Raw genomic sequence first — 12,096 nt, forward strand, 5'->3', positions numbered from 1 at the left:
GGAGTGAGGAATGAGAACCCCACAGGTCCTCGGCACAGGCCCTGACACCGAACACTGCTGTCCCCACCAGGGCCGTGTGGGCAGGAGCCGTGAGGGGTGGCTCGGCCTTCGGTCCTGTACCCAGCTCAGGAAGAGGCAGGCTGAGGATGGAGGGCTCTCATGTCGCGGCTCTGGGGCGAACTGGGACCATGCACTGTGCAAAACCAGTGACTGAAATTGGGAGTGCGAAGCGTTTTTTCTGCGCTCTGAGTGCCCCCTGCCCGCCCAGCTGCCAGGTGCAGGGGCTGCGGAGCGGGAGGTGAGCGGCAAGGCCGTGTCCCTGAGCGGGGATGATCCTGAGGAGCCGCCTGCCCGCAGCCGGCTCCCAGCCTGACCCCGCGGGCAGGGATGGGATCAGTGTGTGCCTAGAAGATCGTGCTGGCGAGACCCGGGGACCGGCGGTGGGTGGGAGGCGGCTGATGTCAGCGCAATGGACCCGTATCTGTGGCAACCAGGATAAATAAATAAATAAGGCGCGTGTGCCGGAGCAAGAGGCGCACAAGCCGCTGCTCTCCTCAGCACAGCCCCGCCGAATATCTCTTAAGCGGCTTAGCCCCGGTTTATTACCTGCGCGTCTCCCTGTCTGCCGGCTGGCTGAGAGCATCCAGCGCCCTCGGCGGGGACCCCAGGAGCCTCCCCCTCTCTTCATCCCTCCCTCCCTCCCTCCTCCTCCTCCTCCTCCCTCCCCGGCAGTGGCAGTGGTTTGCTCCGGGCGCCCAGAGCTCGATGCGAAGCCGCTGCTCCGCGGTGAATTTCGGCGGTGCCGCGCAGGGCCGGAGGCGGCTGCGCTCATCCCCGGGGCGGGCCCGTCCGCAGGCAGGTGTGTGACCGCCCGGCCCGGCAGCCCTGCCCGCAGCACACGAGCCATGCTGGAAGCGCCGTAGCCGAGCCGGAGATGGATGGTGTCAGCAGCAACAGGAACATGTCTTACAGTAGATGGAGTTACAACAGGTATTGTCTGTCTTGGTTTGGTTTGTTGTTTTCTTTTTTTCTCTTTTTTTTTCCTTCCTTGTATTGTAAAACCATCACGCTGTTTGTATAAACCGAGATGGGGAGCCCTCTTCAGGGAAGCAAAACCCTTTACTGATGCTGCTTTTCCAGTCTTGGGACGCCCTGTGTTCCCAGTAACTCCAGCAGTGGCTTTTGCTGATGTTTAGCAGGTGTTTGTCTGGAGACCAGGGTGGGAGTTTCACCCTGGCGTGGCCAGACTGGGGGTGCTCCTAGCCCTGAATGCAAATGTTTCCCAGGCTCTCTCCTCCAAGCAGGGCTCTGAGATGCACTGACCACCTCAGCAGTCACCCAGACTTACAAAAGGTGGTCTGTAGGAACTGCTGATCGAAGCTTTCAAAAAATCTAAACTAAAGCTAGGGGAATGAAGGTGGCAGGGAGCCAGGATGTAGCTAAAGAGTGATGTTTTCAAGTAAACACTATGTGCAGCCCAGGTACCACAGAACTGAGAGGGCTGAACTTGGTGTCTCATTGAGACAGCTGAAATATTCCCACTGTGTTTCATATCAGCATGTGTGCTTTCCCTCTTCCGGGAAACAGAAATTTATTGCAGAATTAGTTCTGTTTTAATGTGATTTGCAGCTGTGACTGACAGTTCTTCAAGCCTGGATCAAAAAAAAAGGTACCAACTTCATACTCTTTTCATTTTCTTTTGGTTTTTTTCCTTTTTTTGTTTTGTCTGTGTAAATGTTACACCTGAAATGCTAAGCATAAGCAGTATTAGCATCTCACTGAATCTCTACCACAAGCCACCACAATATTCTGAAGAAATAGCCCTTGGAAGTGGTTTTTAGTGCTCAACCAGGTATTTAGTGTTGCCCACGCTCCCTGGGTGCGTGGGTACGTATGTTTTATATGTGCATCTAGAGAGCTGCACTCATTTTTGGTGCATTCCCATTGCCTCAGCAGTGAAAATACAGATACAGTGGTGCCAATGGAACAATGTCTTCTTTAAAGAAAAAGTGTGTTTGTGAATTAAAACTGAGTTATACAACAAGCTGTGATTTTATGCATGTATTTTCCCATGCAGAGGATCCTTTTCATCTGATGCCACGTCCTCACAGAGCAGCAGTGAGACCCTGAAGTGTCAGTCTATCCCACGCAGCCCAAGTTTACAGCAGTTTCAATATTCTAACCCTGCAGTAAACAATCCAAACACTTCACACAAACTCCTCTTGGAGGTTTTCTCCCAGTGCTATCACACTGTGATCTAACCTTCTATATTGCTTGCAATCTATTTATCCAGTTCTCAGTCTTCCTGACCCTGACAGAGAAGTCACTGATGAATGTTCATCGGCCTTCGCCTGGGAACATTCTGCACTTGTGTGTCCACCCTGCTTGGCTCTCCTACTTCACCTGGGGCAGAAATGCAACATTTCAGTGCCCAGGCTGGTTTTTTGGTGACCAGTTTCCAGAGTTGGGGATTTTTCCTAATAAATCGAACTGATGCCTGTGTACCATATATATATTTCAGTGCTATGAGGATGAGGAGTGAATCACAGCTTTTACCCACAGTCTTCTTCTGAAAACCAGTGCAGAGTTGTTCTCTCAGACTGAGCCTGCCCTTCCACACCCCTCTTGTGCCCAGGTACCTGGCAGGAGAAGCAGCTAACTCTCTTGTATCTCAAACCCTCATGGCTGATGTTTGCATTTGGAGCATGTCCCAGCTTTGGTCTCACTCACCAGTGGCCACAGAAGTGCCAGCTGCTCTCAGGGTGGCAGCTCTGTGGCAGAGTGTTTCAGGCAGAGACATGTGGACAGCCCTGAGAACAGCCAAGCACTGCGTGAAGGCCAACAACTTTTTCTTGGGATGCACACCCAGGTAATCCTCTTGTGTTGGCATCCATGAATCAGCAGGAATAGAGGGAGGGGGCCAATGGAGCAGGTGCTGCCTCCCGTAAACACAATTGCATCCATAATTAAAAAAGAAACCACACATCATCTGTGAAATTAAACTAATTAAACTAAAGTTTTGGCCTTTGGACTCCATAAGATGCATGCATGGATTTTTCCCCATGGAAATGAGGGGAGTTGCCGTGTCCTCTCTAAATGGCCACGCTCTTGTGTGCAGCATGCAGACATTTTTCTAGTGGGGTTTATCTGACATTTGTTGTGTATCTCAGCATTTGGGCCTAGGATTGTGGTCTTCCCTTAGGCTTGCTGCCCAGGATATGCACAGGTTGTTCCTGCAGATAATCTGTGCAACAAAGAGTGAGTCCAATCACTCGGCTGCAAAACTCGAGGTGAGGGAGCCCCGTTCAGCACAGTTCCCCTCAGCTGCTCTCCTAACCAAAGGGGAAACTTCCCCCCACTCCCTCCCCCAGCCTAGACCAGCGTATGTGTGAAAAAGAAACAGGTACAATTGGAAAAGACTCTTAATGATCACACGTGGCATTTCCACGTGTGATTGTTGGCTTTCCTAAAAGTCCAGCCTTATCTTGTGCGCATCTTTGCCTTCCTCCCATTTCAGTGCTGTGTAATTTCCTGGTCACTCTGAACACTGCCAGCCGAAAGCAGAGAATGGGCAGCAATTTAAACAAAGACTGGGGATATTTTGTGATCCTAGAAACACTCAGAACTCTGAGTTCAGATAGCTAACTTCCAGGGTACAATAATGCTTCTCCTTCACCTTCTGCCCTTAGTGATAAGCTGTTTTCTGGACAGTTTATATTCATTTTCTGTTTGGTTTCTTTTCCTCTTGAGCATCACCCTACCTGCTCACCATACCTGTGGTCCCTCCGTGTGCAGAAATGCTCATCTTCCAGGGCAGAGTCAAAACTTGTTCTCTTCCAAGCTTTCTGTGTTCAGTGCTGGTGCAGGTTTTGGCAGCTGGGCTGGTGCCCATCTCAGCACTCTTGCTGCTTCCTCCCAGATTTCTTTGGGAACCATGCAGGCCCTTGCTCTTGGAGATGCTTGAAACCTCCTCATGCTAGTGCTGTCTGCAAATAGAGGTGGCAAGTGGAGGTTTTACCCAGCACTTCCCATCCTTCCGGCTGGAAATGAAAGCTCAGAGTCATTAATATGATAGGAAGGTGAAAATGGGGAATAGTTTTTGGCTGCTACGAGACTGAAGAGACATTCTCATGAGCTGGAACACCTGAGTCCTTTCTAGCACTCACAGCAGCTGGTGACCAGACTGTCAAATGTTTAAACCTCAACAACACCACCCAAATTTGACCCCTGAAGGTCAAAATGGTGCTCGTGAAGGCTTGAGGGAGCTCTGATACCATGGATGTAGTTGAATTCCATTGAAGGCACAGTTTAGGAAAGCATCCGAATTCAGTCAATCCATGGTCACAGAAGACCAGTTTGAAATCAAATACATGGGCAAGTACTGCAGAATGGGAATCTGCAGTCCACATTTGGAAAAACTGTGCAAGGAAGCAGTGGTTCTCCATGATTTTGCAGGGTTTTTTCATGAATCAGTGGACTGTGCTTAGCTCTTACAGCTGGTCCAGAAGGATTTCTTCAGGAGCTGCAGGAAGCTTTGCAGAAGGAGCAGGTAACCTCTGCATTATACCTATGCATGAACAAAGATTTTTTTTTTACAAAAAAAACAACAAACTGAAACAAAATACCAGATGTGAAGTCATCCAATCTTTCTCACATTTCTTCCTGAGACCGATATATCCATAGTTTTTCTACCCTTTTCTCTCTTCATTTTGTCTCTAGACTTTCTATTTCTTTCCTGGAGGACTTCAGCCATCCTGGCCTCACTAATTACCACACTATGAATGATAGAGGTTTTATCCACCAGCGTTTGGAAGTATATTTTGGGATACCTACTGTCAGGATGTTTCAACTGTTTGAGACAGCTTGAAACTTTTTTCTATTGATCTGTATCTTTGGTCTATTCTGGATATCAGTGTTGTTTTTTACTTCTTTTTGAAGCTGCTATTTCTGGTTTTGTCTTTTTTTAGCCTGTGTTGAAAAGTTGTGACAGTGTATTTGGGTCATGGTGTTGGAAGGTTTCGATCTTAGATCTTAGTTTTTGAAGGTTTTTAGACTCCTCTACCTTGATTTTTCTGGGACATGCTTTCATCAGTCAGTAAATTGGGGCTGTCCTCCAAACTTCATCCAAAAATGTTGTCTTAGGGAAACTTAACTTTTTCCTTCTCTTCTTTGAAGTAGCATCTGTGAAATCCTGAAGCATGCACAGGTTTGCTGCAGCGAGTGCACTTTGACTACACCAAAGAGCAGCTCCTCTCTAATTGCAGCCAAGCCAGCCTTCTCTCCTCTGCCTTCTTGTGTCTTCAGGTGTTTCCTCCTGGATGAGGTACCTTTAAAGCTGTAATCATTGGACAAAGCATCTGAGGGGGACAAAAAGTGAAAGATGTTCTGTGGAACAAAAGGAGAAGGAGACTCAGCCAACCCTCAAATGAAGCCAGAATAAAACATTCACGTAACAGATGCAGAAATCCTTATAAATTTATCAGTGTTGTGCTTTTAGTTTGCTGGAATTAGGTTCTTTGTTTTTCTTTCATAGTAAAGCATCTTAATGACATAGGAGAACCTAGAGTTTGGGAGGGATGTTTCTTTCCTTAAGTCAAGGCACTAGGAACGACCTGAGGTGTGTTCATGTGCATCCTCCCATGCTCAGGATGAATGTTTTGCGTTGATTGGCAGCACACCCTTGGAGTGTGTGAATTCTCCAGAGACTTGTGACAGCCTTGCAGAGAGGTGTGGGAGAGGAAACTTCAGCTCCGGCTTCCCTGAAGAAGAAATTTTAAAGCTTCTTAAACAAAAGTAGCCTGAGAATATAATTTAAACCTACTTGGCTTATGTACAGCATGACAATCCTAACAAATGTAAGAACTTCTTCACTGAAAGAGTTGCAAGCACTGGAACAGGCTGCCCAGGGAACTGGCTGAGTCTCCATCTCTGGAGGTATTTAAAAGCCATGTTGATGTGACACTTAGGGACATGGTTTAGTGGTGGACTTGGCAGTGCTGGTTTAATAGCTGGATTTGATCTTCAAGGTCATTTCCAACAAAAATGATTCTGTGGTTGGTGTTTGGAGCAGTAAAAATCACAGCCAGAAGCTCAGTAGTGAGAGTGAAGGGTAAGTTTTTAAAGGAAAGTCAGTATTACAGCTGGTCTTTGGTTTATCCGTAGTAACATAATATATGCAGGTAACATTAGTTAGGAATTTTCAGCAAGAAGGAGAGAATCACTTGAGTCTTAGCTTGCAATAAAAATCGACACAAAATATACACATCTTTTGTCAGTACAGTTACAGGCCTCTACAAAAGGTCTCTGTAAAGCTTTGTGCTTAAATCCTGCCTTCAGATTGTCTCTTGAACCATAAAGACAACCCAAGCTTTCTTCAGGGTAGAAGGAGGAATAGGAAGCCAATGAAACTGGCCATGAAAGGTGATGTACCACAAGAAATGCTGCTCTGGGTCTCTTATTAGCACTTTTCTCTGTCCTTGCTCTGTGGTCTTATTGCACACTCCATGTGAATGCCTTTTGTCACCATGTCTAAAAGACACATTAAGTGCCTCATCTCTGGCGCTGGAGCACAGAATTGCCAGTCTCTGCTGTACCTGAATCCACGCACAATGCAGGGAAGATGGAACCCTGCCACTCTGAACTATCAGATACTCTTTGTGCTCTCACGGCCGCTCTCAGCATTAGCTTATACCTTGAAGAAAAATCAACCATGTCACTCATGATCTGCATTATCATTAAAAGAAAACCTTTTCTCTCTCCAATATGTGATTTGTGTAAATGCCACTACTAATGGAAGTCTGAGGAATAGCTTTCATGGCTGAACGCCAACAGAGGTGGTTTTCCCCTTCAGAAATGAATCAGGACAGAAGAGCCATCCCAGCTGTTGACACAGTGGGATGCCCAGCTGAAATGACCAGGCTGAGTTCAGCCAGCAGCCACCTGTACTTGTAGAAGAGAGGGATGCTAGCCAGTGCTTGGATATATCTGAAATGCTTGAAGGCTGAGGTCAAGAACAGGGGAAGATTCCAAGAGCTTATATGAAAACAAATATGCTCCCAGAGGAGTACAGGTCTTTGCAGTGCAAATTGTCAACAAATCAGCTCAAAATCAATTTCAAAAGTACTTTTTAAGTTGTAATTTGTCTCTAGAAGTCTCCTACATAGATGATCAGACAGCTAAGTCATCTTGCTTGAAAAATATGATATTATTTCATTATTTTTATGAGCTTGCTGTGTTGTGTGTTTGATTCCTTTTATCCTACTGGTGCTGTGGTGTGCTATGGTCGTGTCACTGTGACAAACTGCCACACTGTCAAACCTCCAATTACTTACTTACCTGTCAGGTAAATGTGCCAGTTCAAATTCCTTCACCTATTCGTGGGTCCTTAAGGAGACAAGGTCATGTCTAGATGCTGTAATTCCAGAGCCAGTGCTCTTCTGTTTCAGAAACAGTCCAGTTCATTTTGAAGTTTTATTGTTTCATGCACCCCCAGCACCCTCCTCCTTCTCCATACCAGGCATTTCTGCTGCCTTTGAACACGAATGGCTGTTTGGAGGGTGGAACAGTTTCCTCATAGCCCCTCCAGGCACTGATGTCATTGACATTAATGTTAAACTATTGATCTGTTCTCGAGGAACTGTGGGCAAGCTCACCTAGATTCACTCCTGTCTTCTCAGAGTTTGCTGGCAATCCTTTAAAAAATACTTCTTGAAGCGAAACTTTTCCAACTTGAAAATCCTGCTCAAACATCTTCTCCTGGGACTCCTGGAGTATCAAGGCCAATTCATTAATGTGGCCCTTCTATGTATGCTCTCACAGGTTTTTTGCAGAGCTGTAACCTAAGATCCTACCAAAAGCCAAGGAATTTGCCTGGTTGGTAAAAGATGCTCCCAGAGAGCTTTCTGAGGAAGGCACAGGTCTGGAGGGACTTGACAGGGGCTATCAATCAGAGTCAGTCCAGGAGAGGCTGGCTGCACACAGATTGTTTTGCCTGTCTGCAGGATGCTGTGGTTTCTAATAATAGAACCACGTTTTTGCTTTATTCCTCACTTGAATTTTGTTCCTTTTTAATGCAGTACTATTGAAGAACAGCTGCATGGGCTTTCCCAAACTGAAGCTTCTCCTTAAAGTTAGTTTATCCCTCCATTGTATTTCTTTACATCTTAGGTGGAACAAATAAAGTGCTCTGCTTTTTAGCATAATTTGTCTAGTTTTAGGAAGAATAATGAAACTTGGGCTTCATAACAGGGTCTAGTAGATTTGAACCAGTTTTCAGAATGGAGTTATCATCTGGTTTGGAAACAGTGCACTTAGACTAGAAAAGACTTTTTGGTAGGAAGGTGCAGATGAATCAGAAGGAGGAAATGAAGAGAGGGGCCAGTAGGCAAACTGGGAGATGTTCCTTATTAAATACTGTAGAGCAGGTGAGCTGATTTTTATGTATGTGTGAGGCAGTGTTGTGACCAAGAACGACACATGTGGTCAGTGGATTTAGCTGGGTTTAGTTAGGAGGGCCTAAGTAAATCTCACAGGAGCTAACTTGCACAGTGAAGATTTCTGGAGGGGAAAAGAAGCTGCCATCTAAATAATGAATAGTTTATAGCCTTGTCTTACTAGCAGCAAGTGAGTAATAGGTAAATGCTGAGAGGGAGCTCAGAATCAGTGGGATTGGAGCAGGACTCCAGCATACTGTGTGAACAGAAGACTTGAAGGTCTTGGCAGTAGCTTTCCTTCCATGGCATTCTGTGCTTCAGCAGGCCTAAAACCCAGACACTGATAGATAAATGTCTCCTCCTCTTGGAAGCTGTGATTTTGCCTGCTGTGGTTTTCTCCCCACCTGTGTTCTTCGGTGTGCACAGATACCCTGCCACATTTTCCCAGTAACTGCATCCCCCATATCACCACCACCTCAGATTTCACTCCTCCTTCCCCCTTCAGCATGCAGCATACACGCTTCTTTTTCTCTCTGGCACGCTTCATTTTTCTTCTCACCTTCCTAGAAATCCGTTGAATGTATTTAATTAGTGAGGATTTTGAAACTCAATGTGGGCCACAAGAAGCAGAGGAGCCAGCCTGGGCTATGAACCCTGGCTGAGGCCAAAGCCCACTTAAGTCCCTCCTTACAACCCTTCTGTTCTTCTGCTAATCACAGTAAGAGGATTCACTCCAAGAGTATGGGATGTTGGATACTACAGCCAAAGATGTTCCTATCAGACTCTGGGCTGTTTTCATTCATCCTTTTGCAAAAGTAAAATGATTCCTGAAGCAATGGGTGTACTGAGATCCAAGGCAATTTACTTGGAATTGCTTGGAATGCAGGTGTATGTATAGCAAGGAAAGGAGCTTTGAACTAAAAAATAAGAACGAGCCTTAAATCAGAGCTGAGAATTAGTGTTCCAGACTTGTTGAAAATCAGAGATTTTGTTCCCACTGTCCACTTGTATTTGGTAGCTATATTACACAGATGTTGTTTGCTCTCTTGTATGAAAAATAATGAGCAACCACACAATATTATATAAATGTTATATATTTGTTGATGCTTGAATTATACCTTAGGTGAAGCTGCACTCCTCTCATCAGCTCCAGATGCAGGTGGGCTGCTGTTTGCAAGAGGGCTGAGGCTAAGCCACAGCTACTCATATTCATAATTTTTGGAGCTCCTAGAGTTGATCTTCAGTCTGATTGTGAGGATTATGAAATATATAATCTCAAACATGGTACCATTAAGTGCATTAACTGCTTTTTGCCTCTGAGGCTGGGAAAGAAGGTGGTGATATTTTCCTGATATTTACTGTCTCCCCTGGGCATCAGGTCTTGGCTGCCAATAAGGCAAAAGGCCTTGCTGCCTGCAGCCCCGCTCTTGTGCTCCTGGGGATGCCACCAGGCATCCTCCTGGACAGGCTGGGACTGCAGGCATCTCAAATATGCCTGGGAGAGCAATTGAAGCTCAAATGTGGTGACCAAACTCTGTTTTGTTCACTGTAATATTGTTATGATAAGTTGTATACATTTGATTGATTCACTGGGAAATCTGCATAGACTAATAGGTTTTTTTAAAATGTAATTCAACTAAAATATCTGCAAAAGCAGAAGCATTTGTTTTGCTTATCTGTGGCAGTGAGGTTTTCCTGTTGTCTTGGCTGTGCTGTAGATTTGATAGCATAAACCAATGAGATGCTGAGTTAAGAGCTGAAAGAAACCTTGCTCTGAGAGTGGGAGACAAGGATCTGTTCCCATCTTGGTACACAACTTGGCACTTGTTTATGTGAAAGCTTTCATCATTAATTAACAAGTATGAGTGCTCTGCAGTGCTTCTCTGGCCATCCCATGAGGAGCATTCCCACCCAGCCTGGGGAAGCTGTGCTGTGGGAACAGCCCTGGATTATGGGTGCAAAGTGAGGCTGAGTGCAGTTCCTGCTATGCTAACCTCTCTTGATAGGGGAAGCTATGCATTTATCTCTGACTCAGCTTGAATTTTTTTGCCATTGACGATTGTCTTTCTGCTAAAAAATCTCTCTTTGCTTTCACCTTGCCCCTATTGAACTGTGGGATTGTCTCCATGCTATGAAATATGTGCCTAAATCCCTTTGCTGTGGTTCCTTTGAATCATGCTGAGAACAACATTGCAAAGAATATCAATTTGCATCTTAGCATTTACCTTCCTGGCTGGTTATTTGGTCTAGACTTGGTCACAAAGAGAAGCTGCTGGTATTTTTGTGGATTTATTCTGCTGATGTACCGAGCAGCATGAAAGTGCTTGTGCCTCCAGTAGCAGTGTGGTGTTCCAGCAGTGGCATGAGACTCTGAGTGCATTTGAAAGTCTGACTTCTCCTCCAACAACTGCTTTTTTTCTATAATTGTAATGTCCACGTTTACCTTTTTTTGGTGTCATCTCAGTCTCAGTGCAGCTGTACAAAAATTCTGAATTCTGTGTACAGTAAATGAAATATGAACATTTCAACGTCAATGCTGGAAATAAAGAGAATCCTTTTTTTTTTTTTTTAATTAAGTTTCTCTTCACCACTCTTGTGTAGGTAGTTGGCAAGTCAGGGTAGATGACTTGGATAAGAATAGGTATGGAGAGAGGGAGTAATAAAACACATTATTTAGCAGAGAACAATACTAGAGCCCCTTAACGAGCCTCTTCTGAAATATCTCAGATTGAATTGTTTAATATGGTGCAGAAATTATGCAAGAAGGTTTTCTAATGTTACTTGGATCCTGTCCACAAGTACTGTCAACTTCTTCCATGCATAAGTTATGGGAGGTCTATAAGTTATAACTTATGCACCCTTAGAACTTAGGCACTGTCAAGTTTTTCTGTGCATAAATTACAGCAGGTTTATAACTTTTTTTTCGAGGGGGGACAACTGAAAACCCCATTCCTGTGCAACAAACTATTCAAATATATGCTCAGATCCCACTGTCTGTGATATGGGGACACTGTTCTTAAATGCTTGTTGGTCTGACTTAAAATTCACCTTTTCCTGGGTGCTGTACACGAGGCTTTGCTAAATGAAAGAAGAAGAGCACAGGTACCAGGGGAAGGTCCCACTGAGAGATACTGATTGTTTAAATTTGAGTTCAGCTTTGTTTTGGTTACAGACTTGTGGGCTGACATTTAACTACAGCCTCGTGCTCTCTGCCCGGGCCCCAGATGGGCTTATGAATACTGTGGTCTATGGATGTAAAAGGAAAAATAATCTATAATAGAAGACACAGAACATGGCTGAGGAAGCAAGAAGTGTTATCCAGCACGTCTCAGGGAATTGGATTGCTGACATCAACCAGCCACTCTCCATCTTCTGCTCACTCATGTGTAGGAGGGATGTTCCTTGTTGGATGTTGGAAGAGGTAAAGTCTCTAGAACTAGATGTTTACCGCGAAGTTCACTCCATGACACTCCCTGGGAGCTGCCAGCGTGCTCTTTGCTCTGCCATCTTGTTTGTCCTGTGACTGGGAACTTCATCTTTTCTTTGATGCTTTTCAGACGTTGGATATTCTAGGAGACTTCTAGGGCCAGTAGGTGAGGTTTTTTTAACCAAGTCCATATTTCATCCCTCAGTCTGGAGAGGTGTTGGGGCAGGAAATACTCCA

General features: G+C 45.2%; 1 protein-coding gene across 7 annotated transcripts in view; it reads left to right on the forward strand.

Annotated features, from left to right (window-relative positions):
• The first annotated feature begins 733 nt into the window (after positions 1–733).
• TUB (TUB bipartite transcription factor) overlaps positions 734–12,096 on the forward strand; it is a 146,616-nt gene continuing 135,253 nt past the window's right edge. For 3 of the 7 annotated variants that reach the window (XM_010413828.4, XM_019283772.3, XM_010414049.4), the window contains exon 1: positions 735–990. In XM_010413828.4, the coding sequence (XP_010412130.1) occupies positions 935–990 (56 nt within the window). In that variant the 5' untranslated portion in view covers positions 735–934. Of the gene's footprint in view, positions 991–12,096 lie in introns of all 7 variants that reach the window. The other 4 variants (XM_010413901.4, XM_010389813.4, XM_010389889.4 and 1 more) reach the window with 2 other exon arrangements.

Source organism: Corvus cornix, chromosome 5, assembly GCF_000738735.6.
Source record: "Corvus cornix cornix isolate S_Up_H32 chromosome 5, ASM73873v5, whole genome shotgun sequence".
Lineage (NCBI taxonomy): Eukaryota > Metazoa > Chordata > Aves > Passeriformes > Corvidae > Corvus > Corvus cornix.